Source organism: Pithys albifrons, chromosome 25 (genome assembly GCF_047495875.1).
Source record: "Pithys albifrons albifrons isolate INPA30051 chromosome 25, PitAlb_v1, whole genome shotgun sequence".
NCBI classification, from domain to species: domain Eukaryota; kingdom Metazoa; phylum Chordata; class Aves; order Passeriformes; family Thamnophilidae; genus Pithys; species Pithys albifrons.
The window spans coordinates 595407-609625 of NC_092482.1; the positions used below are offsets into that span (position 1 = coordinate 595407).

The following is a 14219-nucleotide window of genomic DNA, read 5'->3' on the forward strand; positions in this document are numbered from 1 at the left end:
CTGGGGAGCCCCTGTGTTCCACTGTCGTAGCCCGGGGCATCCGGGACCAAGGGGTGCACGGCGGGAGGACCCCCCGGATACACCGCTGCGGGATGGAGCTGCGGGATGCAGCACTGGGATGCAGCTGCGGGATGCAGCACCGGGATGCGCCGCCGCCGTTCCCCCTCCCACCCCGTGCGGGTGCGCGGCGCCGAGGGGGGGTTGGACCGCGGCGGCGCGCGCGCTGCCTTCATCCCCCCCCTTCCTCCTCCTCCTCCTCTTCCTCCTTCTCCTCCTCCTGCGGGAGCGCGCTCGTCCGGCCGGGAGCGAGAAGACGGCGGGAGGATGCTGCAGACGGCGGCGGAGCCGGGCGGCTGGGCAGGTAGGGCGGCCGGGCTCCCGGTGCCGGAGGGCCCGGTGCCGGGCTGCGGGCACGGAGAGTTGCAGCTGTAGGAAAGTTGCGGGAATGGGGGATGCGCTGCGGGGGTCCCGGGAGTCGGGCCGGATGCTCGCCCGGGGCACGCGCCGCTCCCGGCGCTCCATCCCGGCTGCGGGAGGGCGATCAACGGGCCGGGGGCGGCGGAGCCCCGGAAGGGTCAGGGCAGGAGGGAAACTTCTTCAGTGGAACTTTACCGAGGCCCCGGCACAGCCCCTCTCCTGCGCAGGGATGCGGTTCCCACGCCGAGCGGGACTCGCCCGGGTGCTGGTGACCCTCGCTCGTCCCCGGGGCACCTGTGGGGTACACGGATGTGCGCTGGGCTGGGGCTGCGGCAGCACCTGGGCCCGGGCAGCGTTGGCACAGATGTTGGGATGTGCGGCAAGGCCAGGGCAGGGGTGGTGGGGTGGTCCCTCGGCCCCCCTGCGCCCTGCCGTGCTGGTCGGGGTGCACAGCACACTGTGCATGTCCTCTGGCTTGTCCACAGGGTGCCAGGAGCTGTGTGTGTCCATGCTGGCATCGGGACATGGGGAGGTCTGTGTGGGGATGGAGCCCAGGCTCTGGCTGCCTCCATGAGGACACTGCTCTTATGGAAAAGGACCTTTACTGTGCCATACAAAAGTGCTTCCTGTTGTCGACTTGGGCTGTGGGTGCTGTGCCACGGGATGGGGGCACTGGGGGTCCCCTGTTACAGGCACGCAGAAGCAGCAGCAGGATCCTCACCTGGCAGATTGCCCACTCTCCCCAGCCATTACCAACACACTTCAATGTTAACTTGGAGCAGCAGTGACTTATGGTGGAAGCTTTTGAGAAGTTTGCAGCAGGATGGGCAGGGCTGGGGCTCTGCTCTACCCCAGAGTGACCCCACAGATCCCAGCGCAGGGACGTGGCTGTGCCTGCCCTCAGCACCGCAGCGGGCGGTGAGTGCCAAGCCCACTGGATGGGCGTGGGGGAAAACAACCTCTTGGCACAAGTGGCTGCGATTTGTTTTCAGAACGAAGCTCGGAAGTGTTGCTTAAATAGAGGATATGATTCTGTGTGAAGGTGAGGGTCTAGGGCCTGGCATTGCATTCCTGGAGGCTCTAAGTGGCTTCTAGGTTGATTGGCCAGTGTGGTGGGATGATGCCTTTCTGCTGGACCTGCCCCTGTGAGGGCTGGATGTGTCTGGGGGTCATGTGCAGGCTGGCAGCACCTCTGCCCTGCGGGGAGCAGTGTTGGGTGAAAACATGAGGCAGGAGCTGGCCCTGCACTGCCCAGCACTGTGCACACATTGGCATCACCCCCTGGTTATCTGGGGTGTCTGAGCAGGAAGCAGAGAGGTTTGTGTGAGCTGCTGTGTCTGCATGTGGGGCACAGCGGCTGAAAATAGCATCAATGGGCAGTGCCACTGCGTGTGACAGCCCACGGATAAAGGAGGCTCTGTCCCGGCTGCCAGCCTGGCTGGGAGTTCCTGCAGCCAAATCCACCACCATCGACTTCTTTTCTTTTAAGTGGCTGCAGGTGTTTTCCGATGGAGCACCAGCCCAGCAGCTTCGCTGGGTGATGTTTGTCACTCAGCTGGAATGGCTCTGTGGGGATGGAGGAACTGCATCGGTCCCTGTGTAGCTGCCAGTGCGATTCTGCCGACCAGAAACTCTCCTGCCATATGCAGAGTTCAGAGCTGGGCAAAACTGCCATGTGCTGTGCGTTTCATGCTTGTTCTATAATCTGCCACGTGCATTGGTAAAAAAAGGCTGGTGTGACCCTTGGATGTGTCTCTGTCTGTGAGTGCACAGAGCCAGGCTCTGCACTAGCAGGGCCGTGACGTCATGCCAGGCTGTGACTTCCCACTGTGTGTCTTGTGCTTGAGCATCCCTGAGCTCACACCGTGCTCGGCTGGCGCTCGGGAGTGGCTGCTCTTTGCCTGAGTGCTTTTGGCTCTCATGGAGCAGCAGCCTCTGTATGGAAAAGTCAGGAGGTTGGTTTAATAGTCCTGAGAATAAGAAATACTTGCTGGGGCTGGTGGCTTGCTGGCCTTGGGGATTTGCACATCCTGGTTGTAGCAGGTGAGAGTCAAGGGCCCAGCTGGTGAGGAGATGCTGTCCTGCTGGAGCATGTGCTACTGGTGGACTGGTGCTCTGCCTGACATTCCTGGCTGTCCCGGGACAAGGCTTCCCATCAATGTGCCAGTGGGGATGTGGACAGGGATGGGGCAGAGCTGCCTCAGCCTGTCCTGCCTGCACCTTCCTGCTGTTCATCCCCATGGGCTAGCAGGGAGGAGTGGAGCCTGGAGCTTTGCTGTGGCCCTGGCAAGGCGGCACCAGGAGCTTGCCTGGCTGTGGCCATCCACAGATGTTCCAGCCCAAAAATACTCCTTGAGCATTGGCCCAGAATTCTCAGACATTGGCTGGTGGCTGGTAAAGAAACCCTCATCTTGGGGCTGTTATTTGCTGTATTTCTAGAGATCATCTTGTTTGGCTTTTATCTAGTGTTCCTGGGGAGATCGATGTATTTCTACAAGTGCACAACACAAGTCTGCTATTGACTGAACGAGGACCTTTGCACAGATGCTCCCAATCCAGTACTGGACATGTCAGTCACATTGCTTTACATTGGTGAAGTTTCAGGCCTGGGAGCAAACCTGTCCTAGAAGCACAGGGCAGTCCCCAAAGTGTGCTGGACTTACACCTGGTAGGAGCAGAGATTCTCTCTCCGAGCCCTGCAGCCCATCCAGCTGCTTCTGTTCTCAGCTTGATCGGGGCTGGAGTTTGAATTTTCCAAAGCCAAAGCACTCAGTTCTGCAGCCCTTTAATCATTTCTAGGGAAAATAAAAATGCAAAAATGTGCACCCGGAGCAGAATAATGAAGCCCATGAGGGTTTATTTGTCAATTTAGCAACAATATTGTGACGTACAAAGGCTGTTTCTTAGTCTGATGTTCTGCGATTGCCTCCAAAATAGCGCCATAATTTCTGTGTCAGGAAGCCCCTGTCAGGAATAATGTCTGTGCTCTCAAGGAAACCCAGGCTGTGGCTGCACAGTAACAACTGCTCCGTTTCTGTTAAAAACACAACAATTTACTTGCCAGTCATCAAAGGGAACCTGCAGATTTAAGGAGCCATGAGCCGCTGGGTGGGCACAGGATGCCCCAGGCCCTGTGGGAACTCACGTGGTGCTCCCCTGGATGCAGGTGTTGGTCTTTTGGAGGCATTATGATGTTTGTGGGCACTCTGCTGGTGTACTCAGCCTGGCCATGGTGACAGGACCAGGCAGGTGCTGACACCCCCAGACATGGCAGTGGGGCTGGCACAGACCTCCTGGGGTTGTGGTCACTGGGGGTCTTCCCTCTGCCCGTTATGGTTGTTTTTTTGGTAAACCCCACCACTGCAATGTAAGCAGCCTTTTCCCCAGGATGAATTCCCAGAAGGGTGCCAAGGCAGGACCCTGAGGGGGTGAGCCCAGGCTGAGTCCCAGCTCTGGTGAGGGCTCTGAGCCCTTCATGCCAAACAGATCTGTGCCACTTTGAAATAGGAACATTCCTGAGTCGTGATTTTCCCTGGCCTAATTATGGAAATTTTTTAATTAGTTGATAAGAAAGATCACTCGGAAATTGCAAAGGAAACATTTTGAGGTGAAGCCCTAACCCATGCCTGTGTCTGCCTGGAGTCAGGAGCTGCTTGGTCAGGCAGCAGCAGCCACATCCAGGGTGCTGTGGGGACTGGGCATCCCTGCTCCTCCCCAGAGGTGCTGGGTTCCTTTGGCCCACAGGTTTGATCCTGGCAGCTCTGTGCCAGCTCTGCCCACTCCTCTGCCTCACACCCACCGGGCAGGGGATGAGCTGGGGCCTTTCTGGGGGATCCAAACTTATGCCATGGGCTGTGCCCAGTGCTTTGGCTCCTGTTTGGGTATTTCTGCCTTGACATCTGGCCACTGTCTCTTGCTCTGAACTGGAGGGATGAAGAAGCTCGTGAACATGGGGTGGGTTTTACCTGTGTAAGATCAGAGATGGCTTCTCATCTTCCTGCCACCTCCCAGTTCAGCTGCCTTGGAACTGGGAGAATTCTGCAGCCGCTGTCTTTGTAAAACTGTGTGGCAAAGGACCAGGAGCTTTTTGGGAGGGTTTCCCCTTTATCTGTTGGAGCAGGAGAGATGTGGGACCAGTAACCTGGCCTTTGAAGGTACCGTAGCAGGGCTGCCCCAGATGTCCAGGGGCTCCCTGGACCCTGCTGACGCCAGGACCAGTAGGGGCAGAGATGCCAATGGCCAGTGGTGGTGGTTACTGGAAACCAGCAGAGTGAAACCCCATCCTGGATTTTGTGGATGTGGATGATTTCTGGCACATTTGGGGGGTCTGTTTTTTTCCCCTGAACTTTGCCTGTTACTGTGTGTGATTTGCTTCCCTGGTCCTCCCCAGCCACGTGCCGGTGGGACACGGTGTCGCTGCTGTTTGTCTTGGTCGGGAGCGCCGCTGCTTTGCATTCGTTTGAAGGGCTGAAGGCACAGAGCCCGTCTGTGTGCAGGGCCAGAGACTCTTCTGAGGAGCTTGAAATGCTTGTAGGGAAAAAACCAAACATAAAAAGGCCAAACAAGGGAAGCTTGTTACTAAGCTGGTAGGAGACTGGGAGCGGCACAGGGCGGCTGCTGGCTGGGCTGGGGGGTGGGAGCTGAGGTCTGGCTGTGGGTCCCCCCCAAGAGCAGGTCCCCCCACCTCAGACTCTCCCACCCAGAGCTGGGTGCACTTCGTTGCACACAAGGCCAGAGCCTATAAATATCCCAACTCCAAATTTTCAAGAAGTATTAGGAACTCTCCAGGCTTATTTTTGAGGGCTGTTACGAAAGGGCTTTAGCGGATTAAAGCTCTCCCAGATTAATCTGTGCTCAGGAAGGCAGGAGGGTGTGGGAAGGGCACTGCTGGCACCCTGGGAATGTGCGGGGGTTTCGCTGGGGCTGCTGGGCACCCCACTCCCCATCCCTCTGGGGTGTGGGGCAGCAGCAGTGGGGCCATGGCTGGTGAGGTGGGGAGGGACACTTCCACAGTCCTGCAGCTAGATCCATAGGGCTTCAGGTTTGCACAGTTCAATGTCAAATTTCTGTCTTCTCTGGTTTCCAGAGGAGGTAATTATCCAACAGGTGTAATAGCAATTTAATAAGTGTGTCATGGTGTAGAGCATGCTGTTCCTTTGGAGGAGTCTTGCAAGGACTGGGGATATGTCAAATTGGAACACAGAAATTCCCTCATCCAGGCTGGGGTCTATCTGTCCATCCTGGGGCTGTGCAGGAGCTCACTCCTTGCCAGGAGCTGCTGCAGAGCTCAGAGAGAGATGTGGAACCAGCATTCACATCTGTGCCAGAATCTCACTTGTGTGCTCCGTTACCACTGGAAGGCCCAAGGCATGGCCAGCACTTCCCAAGCTCTCTGTGGCCCCAGCTGAGAGACCTCAGTGATGGATAACACAGGCAGGGCAGGATGCAGGACCCTTGGAGAGTCAGTGCTGGTGTGATGCTGTGGCCCCAAGCAGGGTCCCTGCTCAGTGTGTCACCCCGTGGGGAAGGTGATGGGAGGAGGTGCTGGTTGGTGGTGGAGTGCTGGCTGCCTCACGGACAAACTGCTGCCCCTTTGAACCCTAATTAGCACCCGGCACACGAAGCTCCTTTGGCTGTGGATGAGGTGAATCGTGGCTGGTCTCGGCGACCTCACACAGGAGGGGGTGATGGCACTGCAGACAGGTGGTCACTGGTCCTGGAGGGCTGCAGAGTGTTGTGTGTGGGGCCAGACAGTGGCCATGCTGAGGGGGGAGGGTCTGCCCCCAGCACAGGGACCCTCATGAGGGCGGGGCAGGCAGGGTCTCAAAGATGCCTCTGTGGAGGATTTGGCCTCTTCCCGCCTGCCCTGGTCCCAGCAGCACTTTGATGGGTGTAAATCAGTAAAAGAGAGCAGGAAATCCTGCAGAACTCAGACTCAGTGGTATGGGGGTCTCACCGGCTACTCCTGAGCCTTCCACCCATTGCCAAGGCAAATGCCAAAAATCCTGCCCTTCTTCACCTGCTGACAAGGCATTGGAAAAGGGTGGATTCTTTAAAACATAAAACAAATAAAATTAGGTCTTCTGGTAAGGGATTAAATCGGGGCCCTCAGCTGTATTTATAGAAGGTTCAAAAGTAAATCTGTTCTCAGACTGAATAAATATTTTGCTCAGGCAGGCACAATCTTCAGTTCATCTGTCTTGGAAAGACTTGAGTGAGAGGGGAATTGATTTTCTCCAGCCTGAACAAGGCAAGCGCCTCTCAGACCCAGATAGAGAGTGAAGTCCCATTATCGGCTGAAATGGGGAAGCAGCTGGGAAATCATTAAAGCGAAAGCAGAGACGAAGCTGTTTTAAGGAGGTGGCAATTCCTGTCCCCCTGCGGTGGCTGAGGCTGCCAGCCTTGGATCTGCTGTGAGGACGTGTCGCTCTGGCCCCAGCTGAGAGTTTGGTGACACTGGTTGCACTGGTCACACTGGTTGTGCTGGTTGCACAGATGCAGAGACAAGGGAGGGGACATGGGGGATCCATGCAGGTGCAGTGGCAGTGCCAAGGACAGGGACCTCAGTCTCTGCTCCTACACTGATCACCTGGAGGTGCAGACACACTGCCAGCCAGGTTGGCACTGCCAGACACAGCCACCCAGGGGTGGACCTGCTCTTGCATGTCAGGTTTCTGCACTCGGATGGCTGCTGTGCTGTGGCTGCCCAGTCTGTAAGGATGAGAAGAAATTGATGACATGTCCCTGTCACTGTCCCCAACCCATGAGATGCAGCCATTCGTGTGGTCCTTGGGCTGCTGCAGGTGGCAGAGGCTCCCCCAGCAGCACTCGCCACAGCATTGGCTGTTCCGCAGCACAATTCCAGCTCAAAGAGCTTGTTAATTCAAGCTGGCACCTGGTGTTTGCAGACATCAGTTACCGCCAAGATGAGAGCTCAGTGCTTTGCTCTTGACAAAGGCTCCTGCCAGAGCCGTGTGAACTGTGCAGGCAGAGCTGCCCAACTCCCCAGGGCTGCAGGGCTCCCCTTGCCTTTCCCCAGGTCAGAAAGGAAACGGTAAAGGGAGAATGAAGAAAAAGCTGAAGTCCTTGGCAGTGTTTTCCAGCTTCTCCCTGTTTTTCATGGCTGAACCACGTTGAACAGCTGCTTGTCTGCAGAAGGTTCCCAGCCCCAGGTGGGTGCCTGGTGCTTGCATGCCGTGGGGGATGTGGTGGTGGAGATAGGGGAGGGATTGCTGTGTGAGCTCTGTCTGCCCCATGCTAAAAAAAGCCACAAAATGAGCAAAATTATGCGCTGAGTCACTAATTGTTCACCCGCTGCTTTAGTCACCAGTGTTCCCACACCGGGGGACGTTTGCTGAGGGGGCACAAACCCAACTGTCACTGTGTTAGATGGATGTGGCCAAAAGCAGTGAAGAGCGGCTGCTGCACACGCGGCTTCTGACACGAGACAGCCCATCGGGCTCTGCCAGGGCTGCTCAATTAATGACAACTCTGTGATGAATCCATTGAGTAATCATGGCCGTGTGCTGCCATGCCAGGACTTGCTGCCCACAGAGGGGATGGCAGCAGAGCAGCTCCTGCTCGTGTCCCATGACAGCACCACTGCCTGTCCTGGTCCCTGTCCTCCCATGGGCATCACAGCTCCAGCCAAAGGGCACGAGCCACTGTGGCACAGGTGCTGGTGTGGGGGAGCAGCCCCTGCTCCAGGAGTGGTGGGGCTGAACTAGGCAGGTCTGTGCTGCAGCATCAGCATCCTGTCTGCCGGTGCCCCCCAGCTCCCCCCACCTGGCATGGGGCTGTTTTAGCCAAGTAACCCGCCGTGCCGGAGCCAAGTGTGTGTGAAAGGGCCTGTCTCAGTGCAGAGAAGAGCCATAAAGGGCCTATTTATGGAGCTGGCTCCTCACAATGTTTTCAGACACAGCCCTCGCATGTTTTCATAACAGCAACGCCTCCACCTCTCGCCAGCTGCCAGCAGAGCTGAGCCTCTCGCCGCTGTGCCCTGCACGCCCCGGGGAGCCGGGAGCCCTGGCGATGGGCTGGCACCTGCAGGGCTCCCCATCGGGGTCTCAGCCCCAGCACACACCCCAGAGCAGCCTCTGGGGCTCTGCCCTGGCTGCCTCCCCCCGTGCCTTGACTGCCTCCTCCACCCTGGCTGAGAGCTGGCACCGTGCCCATACAGGGACACACTCGGACCCTTGGCATGGATGGGCTGCTTTGTCTAGCAGGAGAAGGACCCACCAGCAGCAGTCCCTCTGCCCAATTCACCTTGCCACCATGTTTCCCATCATCTGGAATTTGCTGGCAAGATATGCTGAGCTCAGAGCAGAGTCTGGTGCCCAGCTGGATGAGCAGCAGCTCTCAGGCCTCCCCCTGGAAATACCCTGCGATGGGACCAACATCTGCTCTGGTCATGGCTCTGTGCTGCTGGTTGGCTGTGTGCAGGGTCAATGGGAGCTGCCCCCTCTGTGCCCAGCCCTGTGTCCCCCTCTGTGCCAGGCACCCTTTGGTGACAGTGTGGCAGCCCCTGCGGTGACAGTATGGCAGAGATGGCAGTGTCATGCACATGTGGGAGGCAGGTGAGCTCAGAGAAGGGAGCAAGGAGATCTCTTCTGCTCAGCGCTGATGTGCAGGAGGGAGCAGGCACGGGGCTGTCTCCTTGGCAGGCAGACTTTTCATGAGTCCATTTAGGAATTCCTTTCAAACAGGAACGCTGACCCACCCAAGCTCATTAAATAACATTAATGGTGCTGCTCAAATAAATACTCCAGCTGCCACCTGCACTGCCAGCCAGCACTCGCTGCCCTCTGCCCTTTTGGGAGCAGAGGTTTTCCAGTTTAATTGGATACACGTGCTTCTCTCCTAACACTGATGACCTCCAGTACGGCAGAGAATTCTCAGCCTTGCAGTGACTGGGGTCCTGCAGCTTCATTCCAGCACTGCAAGAGCAGGCAGTGAGTCCAGAGAGGCTGGACCTGGGAGAAGAGCAGAGACACCAAACCGTGGTGAGAGGGGACAAATCCAGCCACACCTGTCACTGAACTGGTGAAACCCAAGCTCTGAAACTCTCCTCCATCTATCCTCCAGCCAGTGAGCAATGTACAACTATATTACTCCATATCCAGGAGACACTGAGGGATATGGGCAATCCATTATTGTCTGTCCCATTTAATTTCCCTGCCTGTCAGTGCTGGTGTCCCAGTGTTCACAGACAAGTCAGGGTTTCCAGGTGTGAGCTGAGGCTGAAGCCAGTGCTCCTGCAGCTCCTCCAGCTCTGGCAGGACCTTCACACCCCAACTGCTTTTGGAAAGCTCAGGGGGTTTGGGGATTTTCCACCCCCAACAAGCTTGAGGCCTGAGGGACTTGACTTGAGACTGCCACTGTCAGCAGGGATCTCAGGTGCTGGGAGTGCAGCGTCATGCTGGGGAGCTCTGATGCCTGACCAGAGAGAATGCAGAAGTGGTTTTGGACCCCAGTTTCTGGCTCCTCTCCTACGTGTGGTTCTCGTGCCATCGTGCTGTCCCTTTCTCAGACTCATCTTTTCCACTGGCACTGCCAGCTTGGACATGTCTCCCTGTGCTGCCCTGAGGGGGAACACATGGCTGGTGGGACTCCTGGGGTGCTGCTCCCCAGCCCCGGGGCAGCCACAGCAGGTCCTGCTGGGTGCTTGCCTCAGATCCTGGTGACTAATTGCTCTGCAAAGAGCATTTCTCACAAGTTTCTTTCATAAGAAATGGTAACAAGGCTTTGATTTAGCTCTTCTTTTCCTTTCTTCCTGTCTTTTTTTTCTCCCTTCCTACCCCAAATGCAGACGTTGCTTTGATCGTGTAGGTTCAGGCTCTGTAACAAGCATCTCTGTGTCGGGGGGTTGTCAGTGTGGTAACATGACAGAGCATCTCCTTGTCACCTCACACACAATGAATTATTCCTTCCACTTTTTCTTTGTACCATCTCTGGGATAAATTACTGCTCCCAGATGGGCTTGTCACTCAGTGAAGCATCCTTAACCCCTGGGATGATCCCTGTCCAGCACAGAGTGCTGGCCACTGCAGCTCACCCAAGGCTGCAGCAAAGTGTTGAAGCAAGGAATTGTCAGCATGGCTTGAAAGCAAATTGCTTTGCCAATTTATTTTCTTTCTTGTGTATGAACATATTTTTCTTAAAGGGATGCTGTCATGATAAATATGGAGCTGCCAACTGCAGGCATTAAAAAATCATGGGTCGTCCCATTTTCCTTCCTCCCACTCTAAATTCTGAGAAAACAATAAATTTGGAGTTCTTTTTATTTGTCATCTGTCTTTTGGCTCAACACACTTTTTCAAACTTTCCCCATCAGCCACGAGGTTTGGGAGCTCCAGTGCTGTGATAAGCACTCTGGATCTGGGGCACATTGGGCAGGTGAGGCACCCCCTTGGCTGTGCCATCAGGGTGCCTTACCTGCCCCTGGTCCCATGTTCCCAGAGCTCAGGGCCAAGGGCAGACGTGGAGCAGTCCTGGGACAGTGCTGGGGAGCCTTCCCTTCCACCATAGCTGATGGGACTGAGCCATGTGCTGATAAGGAAGTCTTGCCCAAATCTGTCCTTGAAGGGCGTTCACTGTCATCAGGCTGCCTGAACTCTGTGTCACTCTCTCATAGCTGCTGTGACCAATGCAGAAAATACTTTCCAGCCTTTAACTTTTTCCAAGCCCATTTTTAGGAAAGGTAATGAAAGTAGTTTTGTTATATTTGATAAGTGTGTTTCCATGCAGTGAGCATGTTGCTGAGCTGCAGAAGGGAATTGGGCATTTGTCAGACTGAACAGCCTTGTGGCAGTTTCTGGAACATGTTTCTGTGGGATCTGGGATGGGATCGTGTCTGATCTGGCATCAGGTATCAGAAATCCCTTACATCTGAGACAACTGGTTGAAAACAAGTTCCATCTGGGGCCAGGTTAGTGCTTTCCCTTCTCTCTGCTGTAGTAATCTTCCTCCAACAGCTGCAGGTGGGGATAAGTCTCTTGCTACTCTTAAATTTTAAAGGAAAATCTCTTGCAAAGCTCTGCTGTGCTGGCAGCCTCATGGCTCAGCAGGGCTCAGCTCCTCCCTGGCCCCACTGCGTGGGCTCCAGAGCCTTCCCCAGCAGATCAGGTGTTTGATATCGTTTATTTTAATAAAGCTCTGAGCTTGTTTTGATGGACAGATCCAAAGCACTACATGGATTAAAACAGATCCCATTGCAAATATCTCTATCTGATACCCCTGCCATGACTGGACTGCAAATGTCACTTGCTTAGCACTAACAAATACTTAATTTACGTTGTAATACAGGAGCCTGTGAGAGCTCCAGCTTAAATTGGAGGTCTCCTGTTGGCCAGCAGCTCCCCACAAGCTCACTTAAAGGCTGATTTCTGCCCTGAAAAGCTCCTGACCTGGATGCAGAAGCGAAGGGAGCTGGGAGGGAAGACTCTGCCCACCTCTGCTGTTGGTCTTGCTGGGACCCTGCTTGTCACTGTAAGTGCTCATGGTGGTTGTCCCCACCTTTGCCTTCCAGGGCACACGTGGCTGGGGGAATGTGACTGTTGCTGCCACCACCACAGGGCTCGTGGCGATGCTCGTGGCTTATGCCTTCAGTGGGACCACTGCTGGCCCAGCTGTCGGTGTCCATGGTGGGGGTGGTGGCTCCCCAGGAGCTGGCCTGTATCTCATTCTGGGTCCTGCACTTGTGGAAAATCATTTTCCCTGGGAATTTCCCTGTGGCAGTTTCACCTGGAGGTGAGGGGGGCACAAGGTGTTGCTGAGGCTTGGACCCTCCCTGTGTATCACTTGGTTCCCAAGGGAAAATAGTGGCTGTGTGACACGTGGCTCTGCCTGTGATCTTTGTGCTGACCACAAGAATCTTGAAGGATGCTGTAATCTTGACAGCCCCATGCCAGGTTCTCCTCAGCTGGCAGCACAAGCAGTGGCCAGGGGAGCAGCGTCGGGTCAGGGTGATGAATCATGGAGCCTCCATTCTGCTCCCACTGCTCCCGCACTGTGCTCACACCTACAGCCAAACCCCATGATGGAATGCCACGTTCCCTACCTCTTTTTGCTTCGCTGTTTTCTCTGCTAGTGTAGGAGTGGGTGGCACTCCCCAGGTTTTGATTCCCAGAGCGGATGGGCACATTGGCTGCCCCTCTGCCTGCCCCTCTGCAGAGGCACAGCCTTGTTCCCTCCATGGCATCTCCTTCAGCTGGGTTTCAGCTGTCCTTGCTGCCCGGGAACAGGTCTGGGATGTGCTGATTCAGGGGACACGCAGCCCTGCGGCGTTAATGATCCTGATGTGCGAACGAGAGGACAGGCGCAGTGGCTCCGAGCTCAGCCGTGCCCCTGCCCCCGGGATGCTGCGCCGTGTCCCGCTGCCCTTCACTGCGGGGGAGCAGCGCTGAGGGCAACCCCGAGGAGCATCTAAAGGTAAGAGCCAGCTCGGACATGTGGGGGCCTCAGGCCTGGGGTCTGCAGATGGTCTGAGTGCCCTGTGTGCCCCGGTCTCTGTGCCCGGAGCCAGCCTGCAACCCGGAGCCTTTGGGGAGAGATTGCTCACACTAATCCTTGCTCTGACCACGGATGGTTTACAGACTGATCCTAAAATGTGCCTTGCTCCAGCATTAGCACAGCATATGTTGAGGCTGGGGGGGCAGGTGGTTTGATGCCGTTACGAAATTCTGAAAGTGCTGCAGGCATGGCCAGGGCCCCCTGAAACCTGCAATCTGCCAGGATCTGCTCAGCTCTCAGGCTGGGACATCAGAGCATCTCCTGATGCCATAGCAGATCCCCTGGGCCACCTCCATCCCTGGGGCAGAGCACCCTGCACCCTCAGCAGCAAGGCCAGTGGCCTTCCCATCCCTCTGGTGGTGTCTCTTTATGGAGTCGCATGGCAAATTCTCTGGGCCCAATCTTGGAGGCAGCCTGAGAAGCTGCCCCATTCCCCTGTCTCCCTCGTCACAGAGAGCTGCCGTCAGGTGCATCCTCCTGCTCTTGGCTCAAGGTGGTTCCTCCAGTGCCACCTGGTGCCAGCTGGCGCCCGCTGCCCCGCGTGACGCTCCGGGCTCTTTGGGAACTTGCTGAGTGAGCCTCGGGCAGCAGCGCGGCCGCGCCCGGCTCTTGTCCGGAGGCTGCTGATGAGCGCTGATTTAGTGGCGATTGAACCGCATTGGAAGCGCTCCTTGAAACATGAGACAAGTGTCGGGAACTCTTCGGGCGTAGGGGCGGCTGCGGTGCCCTGACGGCTGCGGCACACGGGCAGGAGCCGGCTCGGCTCAGCAGTGCCAAGGGCAGGGCACGGCGCTCCCTTCACCTGCACCAGGTAGGAGCCTTCCACGCCGGGCCGGGCACCAGCTGCTGCCTCTTCAGTGTTGCTGTGTCCTGAGCCCAAAGGGGTGGGTGGGCTGGAAATCGCCTCTGCCATCAGCGAGGAGTCTGAGGAGGCAGGATGGTGAGGCTGCCCCCCGGGGGCTCTGGCATCCCCAGGGGCTCTGGAGGGGGGCACAGCAACAATGGGATCACGGAGCTGCCCTACGGTGCAAACCCGAGGCCACGGGATGCAGTGATTTGAGCTGTGCTTGGGTGAGGGGTTGTGGCAGCTTCTGGCTATTCTGAGGGTCCCCGCAGAGGTGAACAGGGTGAACATGAAATCGGTCCTTATTGATGATTTTAGTCTTCTGTTTAATTTATATAGTATCAATTGGGATTACTCAGGAGGTTTGAGGGAATTTTGTGACAGCTGTTGGTGGCCACTTTCACACCAAATCTTTTACTTCCACTGCTTTTATTTACTGTTGTATGTG

At 56.3% G+C, this 14219-nt stretch overlaps 1 protein-coding gene across 2 annotated transcripts in view; it reads left to right on the forward strand.

The window, feature by feature from the left end:
• The first annotated feature begins 294 nt into the window (after positions 1-294).
• Positions 295-14219, forward strand: part of ZNF385C (zinc finger protein 385C) — a 55091-nt gene continuing 41166 nt past the window's right edge. For both annotated transcript variants that reach the window (XM_071577200.1, XM_071577201.1), the window contains exon 1: positions 295-361. In XM_071577200.1, coding sequence (XP_071433301.1) covers positions 325-361 — 37 coding nt within the window. In that variant the 5' untranslated portion in view covers positions 295-324. The remainder of the gene's footprint in view (positions 362-14219) is intronic.